General features: G+C 42.3%; 1 protein-coding gene across 1 annotated transcript; it reads left to right on the forward strand.

Moving 5' to 3' along the window:
- The first annotated feature begins 3,268 nt into the window (after window positions 1-3,268).
- Window positions 3,269-5,140, forward strand: LOC138268141 (mas-related G-protein coupled receptor member H-like). Its single transcript, XM_069217557.1, has one exon. It carries the CDS (start codon window positions 3,305-3,307, stop codon window positions 4,274-4,276), a length of 972 nt encoding a protein of 323 aa, XP_069073658.1. The 5' UTR covers window positions 3,269-3,304; the 3' UTR covers window positions 4,277-5,140.
- The last annotated feature ends 18,633 nt before the right edge of the window (window positions 5,141-23,773 follow it).

A 23,773-nucleotide genomic window follows, 5' to 3' on the forward strand; every position in this document is an offset into this window, starting at 1 on the left:
CTGTATCTACAGGCTTTACATTTGCCACAAATGTAAAACCCTTGAACTGGATTGCTGGATGAGCCTGTGGTACAAGACATCTGCATAAAGAATCTTTTAGAGAGGTACTTCTTCTAAGTGTAAAATGTGAATGCTCGTCTAGATATTTTGCAAATGTATCATCAGTTTTTAAAACTGGCCAAAACATGTTAAAAATATTCCTCGGTTAACTAATGCTATCATGGTAAGTTGTAATAAACCCGATAGGTTCCTAGGATGTCCTCTTTCACTTCTCTTATTTGCTCTTAGATATGAAATCATGGTACTTCGAATTCAGACTAAGCTATGATTAAGGTTCTGATTGTTCAAATAATTAAGATAGTGTTTTTCGTAAGTGATCCTGCTGACTTTTCATCTCCTGAGAATTAGTTTACAAGACTTGCAACATTGTTGTAGGTATGTAAAGGGGTGACAGGCCTAAAATCAACTTTCGATAATCTAAAACTTGATCCTAAACTTCCAAATAGTGGGAAGGCTGAAGAGAATGACGCCCATCGAATTAATATACAAAATGGATCTTCGGGCTAATTATCTGAAACACTTGGCCTCAAAATGTAATGAACTGAGAAATCTGTCCCTTTAAAACATTTTCATTACCTGGTAGTGTTGGAGAAAGTTATGCTTTTAATATCTCTTTCATGGCCTGATGACATTATTGTCCTGGTCGTCATCTGAACATAATGCAGAGACTATTATGTTTATTTTTAGGCTATTATAACCTCGGCTAAGTGGAATTACTTAGCAAAACTCAAGCAGTCCCTGAATTGCTTCATATGGTATAATATGCGCCGTGACCTGTCTATCTGACACTCAAAATGCCTTTGAACAATGGAGTTGTTCTTCTCACAGACGTAGAAGCATACCACAGTGTCCCACAAGAAGATCTTGGGAGACTTGTTTCTAAGGTAAACACACAACATCTTGTAGCACATTGAGGTAACAACGATGGGAGGGGTATAATGAGCTCCACCTTTGACTCCTTGGACAGATGGTCCTTTCAAACTATATTTAAGCCTCCACAGATGAAAATTTAGGATATGTCTTTAAGGCAATGAAACCTCACCTCTTGTCCCTCCAAGAGGGACAAGAGGTGAGGTTTCATTGCCTTAATCCTGAAATCCTCCCACCAATGAAAACTATATTGGGCTACTTAATACCAGATGAAATAGGCTCTGTCGTATTTGGTTTATGGTCCATGGCACTCAAAAAATAGACCAAAGCAGACAACCCCATGATACTCCTTGGATAATTAGTTGTGTTTTAGATATCCTTGTAACATAACAACATAACAGGTTTTTTATATGGAATTGTTTAGGAACAGCTACATGGTTGATTTTTGTAAAAAGGAAATGCCAGAAACATTCATCCATAGCACAGTAGCATCAATTACTTTGCCTCACATTAGCTATGAAAAAACAGATTCTTAAGGGAGCAATACGTTGAATTTGAGAAGGTTGTGGGAACCTGTGGCGTGATACAATATATTTTGTTGGTCTCCTGCCTGTGTATTCATCCCCTAAGTCTAGAAAAAGACTCAGTTTATTTGCCTAATGTTTGGGTAGCAGAGCAAGACGGGTAATGGAGACGGATGTAGTGCTCAACACTTATAGACAAAGGACCTTGGGGGAAATTAATATCTCTTAGGCTCATTTAGTGGTAGGGACAAAAGTTCCTCTTTTGGGGATAAGGCAGGGGCTTAATTTTTAAACGTTTTTATGCTAGGTTCTATTTTGTCTTTAACCTCACATTGTCAAGGAATCAAAGGTAACTAGTTACCTAAGGGATGGCTCATTGACTTTGTTGACTGTCCTGGTTTAAACATCTCAATTCAAATGGTTACAAAATCAAATGGAGCAACAGAAGAGGGACAAAATAGAAGGGTTTTAGTGACACAGGTCACACAGATAGTTCTCACATGAGGATAGGTTTCTTGAAGTTACCATATCATGGACAGTTTCCTTCGCTATTTTGGTCAGCCATAATTTCGGAGATTGTAGTCTCTATGGAGGATGCAGCTTATCCACTACACCCACTTGAAGCGGACAACGAGGAGTCTTAGTGAGAAACACATTCTAAGCAGTATGATCCTTGCACTGAGAATCCTAACACACAAGATAATGCTGCTTACTTTGGTGGAAAGCATGGTGAGTTGGTTTCTCAAAGGAACAGACGTTAAAAGAAACAGATACCAACCATAAAACGAATAATATGTTTCCTTCAAGAGGGCAAAGTATCCCGCTTCGGTTCCCAATTCATCTATGCAATGCTACTGTGGGCACAGGGCACCCCTAAAGTCTTAAACTTCAAACGGTACCTTAATAACATGCTCATAGATGGAAACACCTGGGAAGAAGTTAACACCTCATTTTAATGAGGGAATATGTGCCAAGATAAGGTGCAACACAGCATATAAAAAACACAGTCAATTAGGTGAGTTCTAGGGAGGGTGGAATTAAACAATTTAGAAAGATTTGTGACAAAACTTGCAAAGATTCAATGCAGCAGTTATAGGCAATACAGAGAAATAGACAAAGTCAAAAATTACTCTAAGTCCCAAGGAGCAGAAAAATCACTAAGAAACTGAACAGCACCTGTAGTAGCTCGCGAAAGTCATCTGGCTCGTCCTCAGATTTGAGAAAATGTTCCCACAGAATAGAATAAAAACTGCATTCATTATGGTATGAGCAAAATAATTACTATTTTGTCAAATTAGAGTACAACAATTCGAGTGTCATAGTGCCTTTCACTGAATCACTATCCGACTAAATGACTAATGATTGAGCTCACTCTATGCTAATGTCATCCGGAGGTGGAAGAACAGACTAGTTCCAAAACAACAGTGAACTGTTGTGAATGAATACAATACAGCCAGCGGGTGCTTGGGCACCTTAAGAAAGATACACTGCTCTTTAAGATAACCTCTTTCAAAAATAAACAAATATAATTTTGCCCATTTTGAACAAGATGAAAGCCGAATCCTAACTGAGACCACTTTAATATAAGTCAAGAAAATGTACTTTAGCAGGCCACAGCACCATCATTTCAAGAGCAATAGCATCGGATAAGTGTACACATGCATATTTGAGTGTAGATCCATATTATGCACATTGTTAATAATGCACAAATATTATTAATGCATTAAAAGTCCTACAGTAGTACGAACTGTCTATATGATTGTCTGCTATGTTTACTGATCTTTATTGTTATTTCCCACAGCTCAGAGGAACTACTTTAAGGACCAGAGTTCCATCTGTGGAGAATCATAATGCCACTTTACGAAAGTCCTTCTGAAATGCAGGAATACTGGGATGACCTCAATGGCACCGAGAGAGAATACACTCCTCAAAATTCATTAATAACAGCTCCTTTCTACGGCGTCTTCTTCATTTCTTGGTTTGGCCTGGTTGGGAATGGAACTGTTCTCTGGTACCTCTGGGTTCGAATCTCCAGAACACCCTTTACCACATATGTTTTAAACCTGGCCATTGCTGATTTTATGTTTCTTCTCTTCTTTATCGTCACTGTGATCCTGCTCTGGCTGTTGCCTACACACAGATTAATAGTGATATCTCTTCCCATTTACATCATGACTGCTACACTTACATTTGGGTATCAGACCAGCCAGTTCCTCCTCACCACCATCAGTGTGGAGAGATGCCTCTCTGTTGTTTACCCAATATGGTATCGATGTCACCGTCCCAGGAACCAGTCTGCCCTTGTGTGCATCGTTCTATGGGTCTATTGCTGTACGTCAGCTGTAACAGAGGCTTTGCTTTTTTTGACAGATGGATTCTGTATAGAATTTTACATATTCCAGGCAGTTTTATACTTCTGTATTTTAACACCTGTGATGCTTCTGTCCAATCTGTTCCTGCTCAACAGCATTTGCAAGAAGTCACAGAGACGTCGCCATGCGAGGCCCTATGTCCTCATCCTTTCCACTGTCTTTGCATTTCTTTCTCTCTCCCTGCCATTCTTTATAACTAGTTATCTTGTTGTCTTTGGGTTTCTCACTGTGCCACCTATATATATTATACCTGCCGTCTACAGCATCTGCATTAACAGTGGCATCAACCCTATCCTATACGTTCTAGTGGGTAGCCTCCGGCGGAAGGGAAGCAAGGCCACCATAAGGCAGGCCCTTCAGAAGGCTTTTCAAGAAGATTCTGAATTACCGCAGAATGAAGATGGAGCCTTTCCTCAACAACAGTGTCTCACAATGCGCTCTCCACTTTAGTCCAGCGATCGCAATCCAAAATCCAAACCCACCTTAGACAAAAGAGAATATACATCGACTCAACACAACCATGTCCTAATGTCCTACTGCTAGGGTTCCCTGATCTAAACATTTAATCTAAAGAAAGGATAGCCCTCTTGAATAGGAGGATGGCAGCGCATTTACAGACTTTTATTTGCAGCCTTTTAAAGAGATTTTAGTTTGGTTTGTGTCCAAGCAATCCTGTCAATCAGATTGCGAGTACATTTTGGAGTAAGACACCGATGTAGTGATCATGCTGCTTCTTTTTATTAATCATGGATCCCGGCAGCTGAGTGAATAAAGGAGGAATGTTCGCACCAGTGTATTCAACCATAATTCTGAATGCATTTGCACCTTGCTACCACCAGAATTCTGTGCCTCTAAGGCACAACGGTTCGGACTATATTTATTGCACCTAATTGATATGATAGAAATGGGTCAGAATTCATCAGGGGCAATAAATAGAGCCATATTGAGTTTGACCCAGATAATGGGGAATAATATGCAGACACTGGTATTTAACGCACCAAAACCTGCCGAAGCTGGTAATTAATGGGAATTTTTCACAGTTAAATTTCGGCAGGTGTGACCAGACAGAATTTATCTGTGCAAAACAGAAGCGGTTTGGGAGTCAAACTTATAATTCTGGTATGTGTTTTAATAGCGACAGCAGCATCACAGAACTCATTATTATAATAGCAGTATCCAAATCTATGCAGGCCATTGGTCATGATGTTCTTCGTGCTGTCACTTGCGCTGGACTGTAACCGAGCCCTGTGTGCTTTGAAGATTCTCTCCCTGTCAGTAGCTGAGCAGGGATTGCAGGAAGGAGAGGACTAAAGATGCAGCTCAAGCTTCATTAAGTAAATTGGTCATCAGTCGCTGTTACTTAGCAGCAACAATCGCGATGTGGAGTGGGAGTCATTTAAATGTTTCCACTATCCACTATCCACTATCCACATGTTTCCACTATGTTTCCACTATCCCTTACCACCAAACCTTACCCACCGGTGATGGACAGTCAAGTTTGGACAGGCAGTCAAATCATCAATACTCTGACATTCCTTAGTCTGTTGGACCTTCGCAGCACTATCCTAGTAGGCTCCGTGGTCGAGATACCGAAGGTCCACCCTCTTGTAAATCAGTCGGCGCACTGAGGGTTTGGCGGAGGGTGTACTCCATTGCAGTTACAATGGAGTGCACTATCCATCAAGATTAAAATCAGGCCATAAGCCTTTGCCTGTTAGCTATATCTGTACGCCACACCGTTGTCTGAGTTCAGGAGAATATGGGTGAGCTTTTACTCCTATAGTAGCTACTTAATGTGTGAAATAATGACTTGTGGTCACATATGTGAATGACACATTAAGAGATTCCTAAAGTGTCCCCTCAAATGCAGAAGGGGGCTCCTTACCTTCTAATAATCTTTCTGCCCTTCTTACTGTGTGGAAGTAAAAAGCTTGTAATCTTCACCTCTGCATGTGCACATCACCACTCAGCATCCTGAACATCACCACTAAGCAAACGCCCACTTGCAGATACATCTTCTTCTCTGGTCTTCAAATGAAGATGAATCCAGTTCATCGTGGAAGGCCAGATGAGTTATCTGAACCCCCATACTCTTGTGGACATCTTCAAGCTCCCGATCTGGAAGCCAGATATATACGGGCATCAGCTTTTCAACCGACCTACACTTTCTTTCTGTAACGGGTTAGTGTTAGTTTTGCCCACAAGGATCTCCAACTGCTGAAGAACTCGGAATCATCTCCAACTTACTCACTTGTCACACGGTTAAGCTTGCAGGGGGTGTTCTCACCATTTTCCTGGAGCCATACATCTATCTCCAAAAACAGGACTCTAAGAGGCAGAGCACTGTACTGTAGTTGGGTGGAGTTTCCAGCACATACATACCTCTTGGTCACCACTAAAATCTGAGAAGTTGAGCTATAAGGAGGACTGCAAGAGATCCATGGCCATATTGGGATATGGCAACCTTCACCATCATGGTAATTTATTTTGAACTTGCTAAAAAAAAAAATTAGTTGCTTCTGAGGAATTTTTTTTATAGACTGGTGTTAATCCCTCATTAATAATTATCTACATATTCAGTTCACATTTATTGCAATACTCTTTTATTGATATATTCGAACATGATTCCTGTGTTTTCCAAAATAATCTCTCTCAGTACTGAGGGCAGATCTTTCTGTTATCAGCTCTGTTCTCTGAAATAGATCTATTATCAACTGGGTTTTTATAGATTTTTGGAATTGCCAATGGACTCTTGTTTGTTCATTTGAGACTCCATCCAGATGTGTTTTATTTGTGGGTCCTACCTTCTGAATAATAGGTCTCACGACTACTGATTACCAACAAGCTTAGAAGGCTATTTGGTGTTTTTTATTTTGACCAACAGATTCACTTCACTTTCCTTCAAAATAGTTAATTTTGGAATGCAATTCCTTAAAAATACACACATAGTACAGTACATCAGCGCACATAAATTATAGAATAAAATATACTTTAAAACTCTCAACATCGCATAAACTTCATTGACCTTAGAAACAGCTCAACAGGTTCTCCATAAATGTATCCAACACCGTTTCTCGGTTTTATAAATTCAAAACACGCTTTCTCCACAGTATTCCTACTGAAAACAGGAACCTGTTCAAGTAGGTCACCACCAAAGTAGAGGTATCACTCAACAGAATCCTCAGGGAAATTTGGTAATGTGTTAGGCCTAGTTTCAAGCATAGTTCTCGAATCCAGATCCTCCTGTGCCTCTTTTAGGCAGGACAGCAAAACAATACAAGTTCCACATTTTCTTTAGTCTAAATTGTGCAACGTACACAGATCATCACCAAGTTCCCCAATGTGTCCTTTCCATTTCAGTCTGTGCACTTCAGTATCAAGTATGCCATAACAAAACTTAGGAAATACATTGTGGCTAACTGTGGGCACATCATATCCATAATCAATTCAAAGTAGGGGGAAGGTTTAACCGCCAAGAAATGTACAGACAGTCTCCCAATTCTTGAATTCTGCTGTAGGGCACCCAAAATGTATTCCTAGTATACTTGTTTCAGTTGTTTCTTTGAGGACATGGTTAAGGACTCAGCCAGAAAGAGCTTAAGCATAGCTTGGAAAACCATGCCTCAGCATAATGGCACCACAGGAGAACACATTTGGTATCTATCCTCAGAAGTTCCCTTAGGGCCTCTCTATAGGGTGCAAGTTCAGCCACAGTCCATACTCTCACCCAATAGAGTAGAGGTCTTAGGGCAACAAGGTGGTCAGTTCGTCAAAGTGCTACATCCTGGAACAGTGGGACAAGAGTTATTCTTTTGTGAAGAAATAATAAGGACCATACAAAATTATTTTCCCCAATTATCAATTTGTGTACATTTTCTATGACCCAGAGCTCAGAACAGTATAGGCTGCCCCCTGCACTTTGTACCTATACACCTCAATGGCCAGGGAGATCGCTGTCAATGTTGTGGCCTGTTGTTTTTTTAGTATGTTCAGTGCATAGTGTTGGAGCACAAATCTCCATTTCTGTATATGTGGGGACTATGAAAGCTTACTGTCCAGCATTATGCCCAGGTATTCAAAGTTGGCGACTTGCTCAAGCCTTTTCTGCTGTAGGCATAGCTTCCCCTTATCAGACTTAGGATCTAATGATCATATATTTGTTATTTTGTGGATTGATTTCGAGACCTATGTCTACACAATAAGCACTAAATTTGTTGCGCAGCATCTGCAGGCCCTTCAGGTTTGGGAAATCAGCAAGGTGTCATCTGCAAGTAGTAATGCTGGTACGGGGGATCCTGTCTAGTTTTGAAAAGTCACTAATACAATCTGAAAGGGCATCTATAACGTAGTTCATATACAATTTAAATAATGGTGCAAGTACAAAGTCCTGTCGGACCCCTCTATTTACTATTATGCAATCTTTTAGTCCCCCCTGTGGTCCCCACCTTACTTGTGCATACTTGTCGATGTGGAGGCCTATCGGCAGCTCTAAGAGCTCCAAAGGTACACCTTGTCTCCTTAAACAATCCCTTAACTTCCCTCTGGGCACAAGATCAAAAGCTGATCACAAACCTACAAAAGCTCTGTAGAGATGGCCATCCCTTAACTTTGTGTATTTCCACATTATGAGCACCAGTCTGAACACATAGTCAACGGTAATTACATTTGCCATAAAGCCAACCCGGTCCAGTGTCATGATCTTGTGGTCCGTTATCCAGTCTATTTAAGATTTGTCTGGCATAACTTTTCTGTATGTTGTTGAGGAGAATAATAGGCCTGTAGTTTGTGGCATCATGGCGATAACCCTTTTTTATGAATGCGAATAATTTCAGCTCCCTTCCATGAGTCTGGGACCCTAGCACCTGCTGCTATGGAGTTACTTAGCGGGTTCACACAGGGGGCCCAAACTGCCAAATCGTATTTAAAAAGGTCCACCAGAATCTTATCAGGACCCAAAGCTTTGCCAAGTTTAAGAGACTTTATTAGCTATTATTGTCTCATCCATGCCACATACAATTGGAGTTGGCTTGGTTTCAACCATGGAAACAATCTGAAGGGGTGGTGGTGAAATGTATACTGCATCTGCCACAGGAGAGTAAAGGTTTGAGAAAGGTGCCGTCCAATCACCAGGGTGAAGAAAACATTCCTGCTCACCTATAATATTCTTACTCCCCACGGCGATTATTTTCCAGAATGTTATATTGTTCCCACTCTTAGTGGCTTCTATCAAATCCTGCTAATTATCATCCCAGGTTCTCTTGGCTGAAATCAAGGCCTTCTTATATAGGGTCTGTGCCACTCAGACCTCTGGGGGAGATTTTGTCTTTAGAGCCGAAATCAAGTTATGTTTTGCTAGCCAACACGACTTAGAGTACCAGGGATTTTGTGCTATGGTTACCTAGTGCTTTTACTAGTAAATTAACTGGAGTGGGAGTTAAATGGGGTCTGATTTTGTAAACTAGGGCACTGTGTAAGTCTACTACAGGTATCTCCAGAAGGGGGAGATCGACAAAGGAGCTCAGAACTCCTGAATAACCATTATAGATTTTCATCATTAGTTCTGTGTTATCCACTATCTTTGGCCACTTTACGTTTCTGTGGACATTGTTTATCGTAGGGAGGATGCTCTGTGCTCCCCCATGAGGAACCACATTCTTGGCCAGAAGACCAGTTAATGATATATGTAGGGAGTAATGATCACTTTCCTCTCTATCATCAATCTTGAAGTCAGCCAGGGTTTGCCACAGCCTAACCCCTAATCGAAAATAGTCAAGTTAGGATCTTATGGAATCCCTTCTAAAGATAGGGGAGGTAGGGGTATCCAATTTAGACCTGCCATTGCAGGCCCGTAGGCCATGTTCCACAGTAAAAAGAGCCAGCTGCACAGCAGCAACCGTACACAAGATCGTATGGTTTGATTCTACCTGTGAAATATTCCACATTTCATCCACCTTCTCTGTGATCAGGTCTAGTCCAAAGATAGGCTCATATGTGATATTAAAATCCCCTCCTATTATTATCACGCCCTTCTTACTAACAGAATTTAAATAGTTCTCCAGAATTGTAAGGGCAGCAGATTCTGGGCCTGATTACAACTTTGGAGGACGGTGTTAAACCGTCCCAAAAGTGGCGGATATACCACCTACCGTATTACGAGTCCATTATATCCTATGGAACTCGTAATACGGTAGGTGGTATATCCGTCACTTTTGGGACGGTTTAACACCGTCCTCCAAAGTTGTAATCAGGCCCTCTGTGTTCTTTTGCCTCGGTCTGAGGTAAACATTAAATATATATAATGTGTGGCTATTTGTATATGTATACTTATCCCTAAGATATCTGAGGAATCAATATTCAAGGTTTTAATCCTCACCTCCAATGATATCTTACAACAAATAACAAATCCCCCGGAAGCCCTACCACTTAGCGAAAGTACTACATTCACATAAAAGGTCTTATACCCTAAATTGTAGGGGGCTTCTACTGCTCAGGTTTCCTGTAATAGGCAGAGCTGGTATCTGTGAAGATCATCCTCCCATTCTGGGTCTATAAGTTTCTGATTTAGCCCACCGTGTTCCATGAGAGCACGTTCCCCTTTCCAATAGTTGGGATATTTTCTACCCCTTCGGCGCTTACTGCTTGCAGTATTCCGTACGTCTCCATATCCCCTCACATATGTCTGGGGTCCGCACAGTCTAGCATGGAGGTGCCCCTTAAACCATCAATACCATTATCAAGCAGATTTCCATCATAAGTAAACCACTGATTGATTCTGTCAACCAACTCCGTAGAAGAGGAGAAACCTACCACAGGCGATACCCAAAGAAGACCCAGTTGAGACCTGGGTATAGAATTATATATCTACAACAATGTCTCAACTGGAACCATTCAAAAGTATCAATGAAAATAAGATGTACAACGAATCACTTTTTCTATAAGGGAGTACCCAAATGCATAACTATATTTTGGAAACAGACCAAATAACAGCAACCACATTTCACAAAATCACAATGGCGTTAGTGAGTATAGTGAATTAAGTGCTCATGAATGGCGCAGTGTAAAAAAATAAATATATGTACAATAAATACAGAAGAGCAGCCAGCAGAACCAATAATTCTGGTCTAAGGTAAAGTAAATATCCTTGATAAAGCGCTACAATCAGTAGTCCGACAGAATAGCCACATACAGCTGTAAGGTAGTCGACGTTTCAACCCCTATCTATTTAAGGGTCATCATCAGGACTGGGAACAGGGAATATGTGGCACTGTAAAAAAGAAGAATTAAAAACATAAAGCAGAATACATTAAAAAAGAAAGAAGGAAAAAAGGAGAAGGAACAGTGGCTTCACTAAGTGCAGTAATGGTCAATAGAGACCTTGAAAAAACCATCATCCACTTAGGCCTATTATATCTTGATTAAGTAAAACCAATCCCACAATGGAGTCCAAAACGTCAAAAAGAAAACAGAGATAGATACGACTTAAACTGCCACATCACATCAAAAATCAAATCCCAACCAGAATGGGGACCTGGTCCTTAAACCCTCAAGGTATGTGAACTTCACTCACCAGCCGAATCAGCTATTGTTCAAGATTCATGAGAGCATCTCATACCCAGGAGACGGGTCCAATGGTAAAACACTAGTCCAGATAAAGATTTCAGGCAGACCGAATTAATCAGGAGTAACTGTAGGAAAAATTCAAACAGACCAAAATATATTATATCTAAAGTATGCCTAATAAATAAAAGTGCATACTAACTAATCCATATTCCTAGGTCACAGTAACTAGAAAAACCGTGCCATCTTACACGTCCAATCCATTACTCAAAATTCAAAAAAGCTAATTGTCTATTCAGTACCTAAACAAACCCGCTAACCAAAAATGTCATTATGTAACAGTGCTGAAAAGGGGGTTAGTTAAATTGGAAACAATATTAGGGTGTATATGCCTCCCTTACAACATGAGTCAATCATTGAGCTCCATACTAGATGTGCCCCCACCCTCATTGGGCTTTTGACCACAATCCTTCGAAGGGTCAGCATAAGGCAGATTGGGACAGCCATTTACATGTCTAACATTTACTTGACCCTTGGTGTAGTTCGTTTTTATGGGTTTATTCACCTCTAGGCCTAGAGGACTGAGGGTCAACTTAAAGTGCAGTGCTGTGTGATTGGGCGGTGCTGACCTTAGCTCCATAGAATTAAGGCCATCCACCATTTCCCAGGCTCTAAGGGCCAGATGTAGGAAGCTTCAATTTTGCGACTTGCAAATTGCGAGTCTGACCGACTCGCAATTTGCAACTCGCAAAATGGGATGCAGAAAGGTGTCTCAGACACCTTCTGCGACTCGCTATGGGGTCGCAAAGACCCACCTAATCAATATTCATGAATATTCCTTAAAGGAAAACGAGCTGCAAAATGAAAACTAAACCGAAATGTTATTAATTAAGGAAAGACCATCCTCCCTAGCATTTGTGTGCAATTTCGGTATATTAATTAAGTAGAATACATTATCTGATTTCCCTAGGGGGCTACAATAGTTGTCTCGGGCGTTATAACCATAGGATGTCTCGTTATAGTGACGAGGTCTATTGGTGTAGGTGTCTCGACCAACAGATTCATTTCAACTACAATTTGGACCTTCTGGAGAGTGTTTTGGGTCGGCAGGCGAGACAGAATATTTACTCATCAAAGTGGTATCATTGCATATTTTGAATATACGACTGTCAGGATACAGTAATTGTTGTAATTGATCCTGCAGCCAGGGGGACAGGCACTCAAAAGCTCTACCAGGTGTATTGCTAGCTGTTGTACAAACTAATGTGTCCATGAACATAGATATCATTTTTGAGGATCAGTGTACAGTTTAGAAGTAAAATCGGATCATTACTGTTGTGTGAAAACCAAAAGAGGACTAAAATCTGTGTTGTGCACTTAAACTGATGGGCTACCTTAAAGGAGTGTTTAGCAGCTAGCTCAGGAGTATAACAATGCTTTGGGACCTTTTCAAAATAAATCGGAATCTCATATATATATATATATATATATATATATATATATATATATATGTCTATTCTGGTTCTTTATATCTTCTTTAGTTTTATATATATATATATATATATATATATATATATATATATATATATATATATATCCACTGCTTTCCCTGCCTTTCTGAAGAAGCAGAAATGTTAAACATCCTTTCAGATATCTTGGAGCAGACTCTCTATTAGCTATACTTTATATGGTCCCATAGCCACGGAAACACATATTGCACATTTATAATATTTCTTTTTTCTATCTCTTGCCTCATCTTAAAGGATTGTGGTCTCCTATTCACTTACCTGTTTTGTTTGTTTTATGGTAGATTCATTGTGCTTGCATATAACTTAATAAAAAAATCTGAACTAAAAAACTTTCTTAAAGACTTTTTAGTCTAATATCTCTTCGTCTGATTGCTGAGTTCTCTTACCAGAGTGTTAATTGTGATCCACAATTATCGTTGAATTTTGTAAAGTTCTTTGTGATGTACTGCAACTGCCAGTGCTCTGATGATTAGTAGATCATTTTCAACAGTCACACTTTAGTATTTTCTATATTCTGTACATAGGCCACACTTTCTGCATAGAATCAAACAATCACGCTTGGGATATTGTAAAAAGTAATTTTGTCTTTCTGAAAGAATTTTATGAACTATTTTTTTAATTGCACCTAAATTGAGTAGGTCTCAGATAATCTTCAATAAAGCTGTCACTTTGACTTCAGCTTTGCTCATAGTGTAGCAGGCTCGGGAGGGAAATGTGAGATATTAATGGATAAGTCTAAGTATGTACCTTGTGACGTACCTGCCTCTGTTCCAAATGGCTGGGAACAAATAACTAAGAATTGATCCTCACCTCTGTAGTGTTGATCATGCCACCATTGCTCTTGAGGAAGTTGCCGCCAGATTCTTTTAATTCCCAAATAGGGCGTGAAGTGTGTATTTCACCGAGATTATCATGACCGTGGCACCTGTTTCTATGCATCACAACGTCCCCCGTAGATAGGACATTGATTTTGCAGGTATGCTGCGATGCTCACTTTAGCAGCTTTTATGTCTATTATCAAAGCACAAATCAAGGTAAAGTCTGCAAAACCTGTTGCAATAATTTCGGCCAAGTACCCCACACGATTACCATTTATAAATATATGGAAAAAGACATTGTCATGGCAGGTGGCAAGCATTTGAGGTATTTATTGTTTTATCAATCATGTCATTTAGGGCCATATGTACAAACACTTTTTCCCATAGACACAGAATGGGGAAAAACCTTTGCTACATCTGGCCCTTAATCTCATGAGCTGTTAAGGGTTTTAACAATCGAATTTAACAATTCACATACAGGAAAGGTCATAGTACATAAAACTGAAGAATGACACGCCTGTGACCCATGTCTGGCCACTCCTTGTAGAGAAAGAGAGTGAATTGATTCAGAGCATTCGTGGGATGTCTGATGTTTAATAGAAAGAGAAGAGGGTGCAAGGTTTACCGGCTGATGTGGACTCTCGTGCAAGTATCACAGAATTGGTGTGCTCCTCCACCGAGGTACCAGAGGGTTTGTGCTCCGTGATAGTCTTACCGATGGTGGTTGTGCTTCCTCTAATCCTGCTGCAGAAGACGGTGCTAATCTGGTCGAGCCACAGACTCCTTGATGAAGGGTAAGTGTGCTCAGGGAGTGATATACTGAAGAGTGTTCTCATCGCCCCTCTCTTTCACTCACATCCCATCATTCTTTTGTTTCACCCATTCTTCTCACCTTCTCTCTTCTTACTTTCTTACTATTCACGTGTTCCTCTCGCTATAACCACGGTTTCCTTCGCCATCCCGTCTCTTGCCCTCCATGGATTAATTTGCCCATCTGTATGATTCTCATTCACCTAATCTCACTCTCTTACACATGCTCTTTCGTTCTCCATCTTTTCTCACCTCTTTCTCACTCTACATTCCTTGCTTTTCTTTCTCTGATTCTCTCTATCTCTCCTACACTCTCTTATTTCCTATGTTCATTGTTACAAACAGGTCTGAGAGCAATGACAGTACTCTGTCTTGGTTATCGAACACCATTTGTGCAGTATGTTTGGTATTGTCAGTCTTGACAGTAATAATGTGTTTCTGTTGGTGCAGAGAGAATGTTTTAAAAGGATCTGGGACACCAGGTAGCTTCCTCTTTCCAGTTACAGCTTTGGTAGAGTGACCTGTTTGAGACTGTTGGACTTCTCAGTAGCCTTGTTATGCTTATGGATGCTGGAAGTCAGGTACGAAGTAATCCATTTTTGGACATTCATATTTATAGATAGAATGAAGATAGAGACAGGTCCATTGACAGACCACAATGGGTGGTAGAGAGTGGGTTTTCCTAATCAAAAACCTATACAGCCAGCATAAGTGACCACCATAGGTGACCACCAATGCGCAAGCTATTTCAGTCCTGTGCCCGACACAGCCAGATAATTCATAGAGGAAGTTTTGGTCACTGTAGGATTCCATGTTTATACTCAGTTCCAATTATTTCTTTATGAAATGTCGACTCAAGGTGAACAAGCTATTGCAGTCCATCGGGCCATTTTAAGATTTGATTGTGTTACTCTAAGGTACATTTAGAATAACACTGGGTTGCCACATTTTCATATTGTCCAGATGCCATACCATCATTTCACAGCCTAATACCTGTCATTTCGTCCATCAGAAATGACAGCCACACCAACCAGCAGTGGCAACATGAGCTGATAAATGTGTGGATGAATGAAGACCTTTAAAGGCCAGAACTATTGGCTTTACCCGTGCTTGTTCATCACTTGACCTGTTCGCCTCTCTCTGACATATGACCACTATGCGCTCACAGGTGGACCTTGAATGTGTGTGTTTATTTCCTACATGAGGTTCTAACACTCACAAATTAACTATGTCTTAGTTGTAGCAGGGTTTATGGTTTTAGAATAGGTACTCCACCATGTGTGGATTGTTCGTTTACTTATGTTTGATCGCTAAGAGGTGTTCTCAATAAAAATGGCTGAAACATACATAAAAAAGACCGAATTTATTCCTCCTAAAAAGTCCAGAACTATTACAAAATTCAAGGTTTCATACCTCGATCCATTTTGTTCCAAACAGCATTCTACCCTCAGATTTAGCACCATCCTAATACCGGTCCCAGAATGCGAATTAGAACAACCCTATGGACCCAACGCCATCGCATGTGCAAGTATAAAAAAAACTGAAAGTAGCAAAGGACTTTCTCCGTAATTTTTCGAGTACGGCGCGTCAATACAAGGCACCATAATGGTGCCCATTTTGCTATGTGTTTTAGAGGACGAATGAAAACAAACATCATGGCTGCCATAAAAACCCATGTGGAATTTGGACCTAGTCTGGGCCTAGTAAAGTCAAGCACAAAAAACATACGGTTTTGCAAGGTGCAGCAAATTATCTTTAGTGTAAAAATGTTCAGAACATTAGACACAGAAATTTGTAATAAATCAAAATTTTCTGTATCAAAAGTTAGCTATCTTGCTTGCGTTTTATGTTAACTATGTTTTCTTCTTCCTTATCTAACTGCTTTATCGTATTTCATGGTGGCTGAACCTACACAAACAAAACGTGTATTTGAAAATAGTAACCACAGAAGCGATGCAGAACCAGCCTGGGCTCATCAATTACATGGATATGATGTGGAAAGCTTTCTCCTGTGGCATAAAGCACATTCTACACACTTAGCAGTAGGCAAGAGATCATTTCTTGGCTGTCTTTTGTATCAGGAGCGAAGCTCTCTTCAAACAATTTTAAATGGGGTTTGCCCATGTTGCTCACCAGCATGAGGGTGCTACAGATAACCTTTTTTTGGGGCTGTTTGCTTCCCCCATATAAGTACTACTATCTCAGCACATGCTGGTAACTTTAGGTGTATCATTTCACTTCAGCTGTAGTGCTAGCATTGTCATGCACAAAGGATTGTTTTGTTTTAGATCTCAAAAGTACACTGATTCATCACGCATTTAGGGCCTCACTATAAGTTTGGCAGTCCCAGGACCACCATGTTGGCGGTTGCACAGCCAACAGGCTGGCGGAGAAGACCCCTATATTATGACCATGGTGGTATACCCAACAGAATACAGCCAAAGCACCTCAGGCACCGCCAGTGTGGCCTAGCCGCCACGGATGACGGTAGTCACCTGCAGGCCGGCGAAGACCATGTTTCCGTCAGTCAGATTACAAGGTTGCACACCGCCAAGGTTTTTTCTGCCGTGGTCGCACCACCACAGAACCCAGGGGGAAACCAACAATATAAAAGGAGACACTCACCTTTAGGAAGCCATACTTGTTCGGAGCCGCCGTGGAACCTGAACTACATGTCTTCCTGCTGCTCCTACTCGCCTAGAGACACCGGAATCAATGCCAAAGATGACAACAGCAGCCGTGAGTACACACACTTACCTGTCACTGTTGTAAATCGGGTGGCAATGGCAACACGCACACTCACAGACAGCCACATATACACACACACGCATACACAGTACACACACTACGGCCATCACACACACACACGTCAAAAACCTACTCCCAGAAACACAGCCCTTGCACAGTCACACACAACAACACACAACACCACAAAACAACAATACAACACGACAACCACAACACCATCAGTGCATTGGCAAGTACCCACAATAGTCACTATCCATTGACAAATAACACATACAACACAATGTACTACCAACAGGGAATGAACACACGCAACCATACAACGCAGCATTTGACATACCCAGCTAACACACATCACAACGTATCTGACATACCATTCACAAAACATGCACACAGTTAAAGCACACAATAACACACAATACTGTAGCAAACGCATATCAACAGAAACACCACTCAATAGCATGACAACATGTCCCCAACATATACATGGCCATCACACAACACACACCTATCACTGGAGGACAAATGCACTACACACATCCTCACATGCTGACCAGACAAAACAGGTAGCACAAGCACCACTTACATACAAATAGTCACACACCAGCCATTTTCAAACATGCCCTTGGAAAAGAAATTCAGGACAAATATGTAACGTCGAAACCAACAACTGGTTGGTCCAATGATGAATTAAAAGTTGAAACAAATAGGCCAGTCCAATTAGAAATAGTGCAACATGCACTTGATGCGCATCTTGGTGCCCCAAACTTGATTCTTGACTGCCATGCAACCTCCACAGGTAGGGGCATCAAGGATTGGGGGATGGGGGGAGGTTGAACTTAGACTTGGGAGGGTATCCTTTGGGATTGGGCTTGGGAGGGGGGAGGTTTAGGTCTAGGCTTGGGTTCTCATGGGAGGCGTAGTCTTCTTGGCAGGGTAGGGGCATGCGTACTTGCATGGGAGATAGGGGATGCCTTGGAGGTGGAAGGGACTGCCCTGGGGAGGTAAACGGAGCATTTAGGTGTCTGACGGGGGAAGAGGAGTAGGGAAAAGGTCAAACCATGAAAGGAACACTTTTTTAGACACATGGGGAAGGTCATCAGAAGGGGGTTTGGGAGTGGACGGTGAGGGAGTGGTTGTCTGGTGTGTCGGTGTGGTTGTAATGGGTGTGTGTGTGTGGGAGGTATGTTTGTGGGTGGTGGGTGTCTGTTGGGCAGATGAGTGAGGGCGTTTATGTGTATGGGACTAGGGGGGTGGAGGTGCTGGGGGATGCTGTGGTGGTTGTTTGAGTGTCTGTTGGGGTAGTGACTGCAGGTTTGGTGGATGTGCTACATGTAGGAGTGTCAGTGGTTGTGAAGTCTGAGGGTGTGGTGACTGGGGTGGATGTCTGAGGGTCTTCTTTGGTGCTGTCTGTGGGTAAGATAGGTGTAGTGGCTGGATCTGTGAATGTTGGTGTGGTGTCTGCAGGTGTGTCAGGTGTTGTGTCTGTGATGCTGGGGGTGGTGGGGGTGTCAGGCAGGTTGTGACTGTTGATGTGTGTGCAGGTGTATGTGTCTTGTGGTGCTTGTGTTTGTCTGAGCTACCCTTGGATGTTGAGGTGGATGCATGCTTGTCTCTCTGTGCGCTTTGGCTGGGTCGGGGAAGAGGGGTTTGGGATTGGGAAGAGGATGGTGGAGGGAGGACGGAAGACAAAGGGTGACTGGCTGCCATCAGTGTGGAGGCCAGAGCCTGAAAGGATCTCTGTAGGCCAGCCAGTGCACAGAGAATGCCCTCCAGGAACGCATTGCTCTGTTAAGTTGCCAGTCCCTGGATGGCATTCATGATGGTCAACTGACCCACAGAGATCGACCTCAGGAGATCAGTAGCCTCCTCACTGAGGGCAGCGGGCTGGCAGGGGCAGAGGTGCCTGTGGCAAGGGAGACGTCCACCCTCTTGGGTGAGCGAGCATGGCCAACTGGGTGGGGAACTACAGGGAGGGTGGTGGTAGTCATGCGGGGGGAAGACAGAGATGGTGCTGGGCTGGTCCCAGATGGGTCCGCCACTGCCAGGGAGTGTCCACTGGAGGAGGATTCTGATGATGAAGACGTGGATCCTGTCTCCCCCGTGGCACTCCCCCCACCCTCAGGGCCACTGGGTCCTTCGGTGTCTGTGGTCTCAGCACTCCAGGTCCCGTGGCCGGCAGCTTCTCCACTCAGCTGAATCTCATCTCTTTCGCCTGCCGATGCTGATGAACAGAAAGAAAGATAGAGAGAGAGAGAGAGAGAGGGTCACCACATTCTTCACACACACATACATTACAACATGCACAACAGTAACAACACATCTATGTCAAATAGAGCCCCAGATAGAAACCATTCAGAGCCTACATCATGTCACAACAAGATACTTCCAACATTCCCATATGACCAAGACAACCATCTGACCACTACATCACCATCCCATCAATTCAGTTGTTACTCAAAAGCATTGTGCACACAATGGATTGTCTACATCACAAATCTATCCCCAAACAGATCGTCACTGTCCATCGTCAAATCAGTCTAAGAAAATGCAGTTGACTGATAACACAATATCATTCCTACCCCTACACCACACCTGCCCAGTCCATCACCTGTAGTCATGTTCCATGAAAGTAAACTCATCTCACTTCAAATACAATGCAGCATGTTGCATTCCAATCACATGTCTAACTTATCATTCTGTACTTAACTTACACTATGGCAAAGACTTCAGATGAAGATACTACATATGGCATTCCCATACAGTGTGCATCACAAAATGACATGGCATGTCATTGAAACATCTATCTAAATACTAGGAAAATATTCATTAGGAGTTTCTTCACCCACTAATCTGATACATTGTCACATAGACAACAATTCTATGTACTGTAATAGGTGCCTACTTAACACACAGGATACATCCACAGACAACCACAGTAACACTAACAATACAATGGACACCAAACAATGTGCATGAAGGGCTCATAGCATTCCACCATACATGCTGAATAGAAAGCTCTACACGACAACATCTGAACACCTACATCACTAATCAACTGTCCAGACATGTGATTCCTATTACCTTAGACCTTAGTCCAGAACTAGCAATTACACAACTGATTACTAATGTACCCATGGATGACACTTACACCTAGAGTCAAGCAAACTGAATGACAACATATCCCACAACACTAACAGGTGTATGTGAAATGGAACACCAGCCACACCATTCAGTCAGGCAGAAATGAGCAGAGCCATAACCAAAACTGTCCAAACAGCCTCAGACTTGCTAAGGTAAGTCTGGGAAAAAAGAGGTTTCAACATCAAATCAGGAACGAAGTATCAATTGACACATGATGTAGGCAGCAAATAGCATATGTTGAACTCATATAGGTATGGTATTGCCCTATGTAGCATGGACAATGTACATGGGTTAAGGGATCAGCAGCTTAGCCACTTACCTTCTCAACACCAAATACATTAGGATAAAAGGTATTTGTACACACGTCAATGTCATACCATGAAATGCCAATGTATTATTGTCACCACAAATTTCACTTTGTAGGATGTCCATCCTGATCAAACTTCACATTTCCCAATGTATGAATCTGACATGACAATGGGGACACCTCCTCAAACCTCATAGGGAGTGTAGTACGTTGGCCATACCAAAAGCCTGGTTGGGAGGACAGCCTCACATTAAGTGTCCAACTATTTCAGGACACAGAATTATTTGGCCCTGTTACTCATCTGTCAGACCCAATGTTGCACATAGAGCAGATCCAGTGCAATAGGAGTGGTCAGAGACCAAAGTGCTATAAATTTTACTATTTGAGGACATGGACTTGGGAACACTAGTTTGGAAGGATGACACAGCAGGTTGCAAATATGTCTGGCTGAGTAGAATCACACATATGACACAGTCACATGTGCATTTCCACATGCAGTCATACTATTTGAAAGACAAATGTGATTAACATGTTCCCATGCACAATACAATGACCACATCTGTATTTTGGCAACTATAGTACGATGTCTTCCTAGTAGTCACTATATCTGTAGCACTTACCACATCGTTGCAGCTGCAATACTTAGACATCATACACTAAATGTTCAGAGGCAAGTATATGGGTTCTGTCAGTACTTACCCCCTTGTGGCTGCTGTGCTGCCCTTAAATGCCAATCCACCTCAGGGTAGGCCACCGCCAAAATGTGGGCCATTAGAGGGGTCAAGGTCCGACGGGCACCCTCCCTCATTGGGAGGACATCCCCAGCTGGATCTCTGTGGTCTTCTTCTGGGCCCAGTGTCTCAGGTCCTCCCACCGCTTCCTACAGTGGGTGATCTGCTGGCTGTGGACCCTCAGGGTCCACACTTGCTTGGCGATGACACGCCAAATTCCCTTCTTCTGACGGGTGTTGACCTGCATGGATGACACTGACAAAAGGAAAAAGTCATGTCCACATGCACCTTACCAATAGTAGTGGACAGTACACTTCAGTAACAGCAAGTAGGCAAACATTCTCATCCTCTCAACTTACACTCAATTACAAATTATCATCTGCATGCATCAACACCTTCACTACTTTACATTTCCCGGTCACCATCATACACCACACCTATCACACATTGGTATTGCATTGGACTCATGTGCTCCTCTGGTGCACCATATAGTTGTTCATACAGGGGTTGGACCTCCTCCACAAGCTTATCCAGCTCTTCAGGGGTGAAGGCTGAGGCACTATCACCTGCAGGACGTGGCATGATAGCTCGCAGAGGCAGTACACAGCAGCTCAGGTACTGGAGGTCTTGCTGCAGCGGTAGCAGGAGTCAAGTGAGAAATACTGCAGAAGATGGCGGTCACGTCCACTATGTACATGAGCGTCACCGCCCGCGGACATTGCCACTGGCCCAAGTCTGCCAAAGGCAGCAATGTCTTCCAATGGCAATTTCCACCGCGGTTGTGACCCCCTACCGCCATGATGACTTCCACCGGCAGACATAGGTCACTTCGATGTGTCCAGTACAGTAGGTGAGGTGGCTGCCATTTTAAGGACATTTCATGTATGGAAGAGTTTTGTTATCTGGGTCATTAACTATACCCCATATCGTGCAGTAAAACTGTAAGTACTGCCTTCTTGTTTAGTTGTCAATTTGTGCATCTGCGCAGTAAATGCTGTGTTACTGGAGGACATGTGGTGATAGCAAAGTACACCTACTCGGATGTTCCCATGTGCTTTGAAAATGTAGATAATGTGCAACAATATGTGTAAGACATTTCATATTGCTGGACTTACAACCATGTACAGTAACAATGTATGTCTCCTGCCATCACAATGTTGCATGTCCCATATATATGTGTGTGTTGTTCTACCAATTTTTTCACAGGTGACTCAGGCTATCCAAACCGTCCTTGGTTGTTGACACCAGTGAGGTACTCAACCACGACAGGGAAGGTCCGCTCCAATGAGACCCACCGGAGGACAAGGCGTGTCGGTGAGCCGAAGTTTGGGCTCCTTAAGGTAAGATTATGTGCTTGGACAGATCAGGAGGAGCCCTTCTCTACTCACCCAACAAGGTATGTCAAATAATAGTTGCCTGCGGCATGCTCCACAATCTTGCACTGAGACGACAGATACCATTCATAACAGATGAGGGGAACTGTCAGACTGTCAGGTCACTGGGGTGGAAAAGTGTTTCCCCATCAAGGTCACCTGTAGGGTGCAGGAGGTTGTCAAATGCTGTCATTTGTGTCTGCATATGTGTCTGGCTCATGTGTAAATGTAGGACCATCGCCTCTCCCTGCACAATGGTAACAGTTGTATGTATTCTACCCTGAATCTAGCTGTCAGTGTGTTCTTACTTTGCAGACCAATGTGCATGTCACTGTGGACTGACATAGGTGAGTGACAAGCCTAAAAGTATGTGGCCAATGTAAGTGAAAGTTTCAAGTAGTGAGTAGATCAGTACTAATCTCTGTACCATGGGATTTGTATATTTGGAAGCTATGGTGTGGGTGTGTGATAAGGCTTTGCCAGGTGATACAAAGAACCAATCTGTGTGCCTCCTGCCTTGTTGGTAGAGCGACATGACCCTAACTTCTGTATTGTGTAGTTTAGCATTGTGTTACACCTTAGCAGACCTCCTGGTGCTACTATCAGTCATGCTCTTTGTGCTGTTAGCATATCTTTTACTGACTGTGTGTAGCTGTAGTTTACAACCTATTTGGAATCTGTCCTGTTACAATACTATTGTAATGAGTCTCCTGCTGATCCGAGTCCATGTATGAGGTCCATAACAATTGCTGTACAATACAGAGGGACATGATTAGACTAGAGTTGGCATGCGTAACTATTGTACATGGTTGATAAATGAGACATACACAGGACCACTTTTTAAGTGTGACTTATTGTGGAAATAAAAAAAACCATATGTGACGATTGACGTAAAAAACATACAAAAAATTGTGATAAGTTTAGTCATGGTGG

Source organism: Pleurodeles waltl, chromosome 12 (assembly GCF_031143425.1).
Source record: "Pleurodeles waltl isolate 20211129_DDA chromosome 12, aPleWal1.hap1.20221129, whole genome shotgun sequence".
Classification (NCBI taxonomy): domain Eukaryota; kingdom Metazoa; phylum Chordata; class Amphibia; order Caudata; family Salamandridae; genus Pleurodeles; species Pleurodeles waltl.

What these genes read in the sequence shown, in the direction of transcription:
- LOC138268141 (XM_069217557.1), top strand. Translation starts at nt 3,305, where the DNA reads ATGCCACTTTACGAAAGTCCTTCTGAAATGCAGGAATACTGGGATGAC.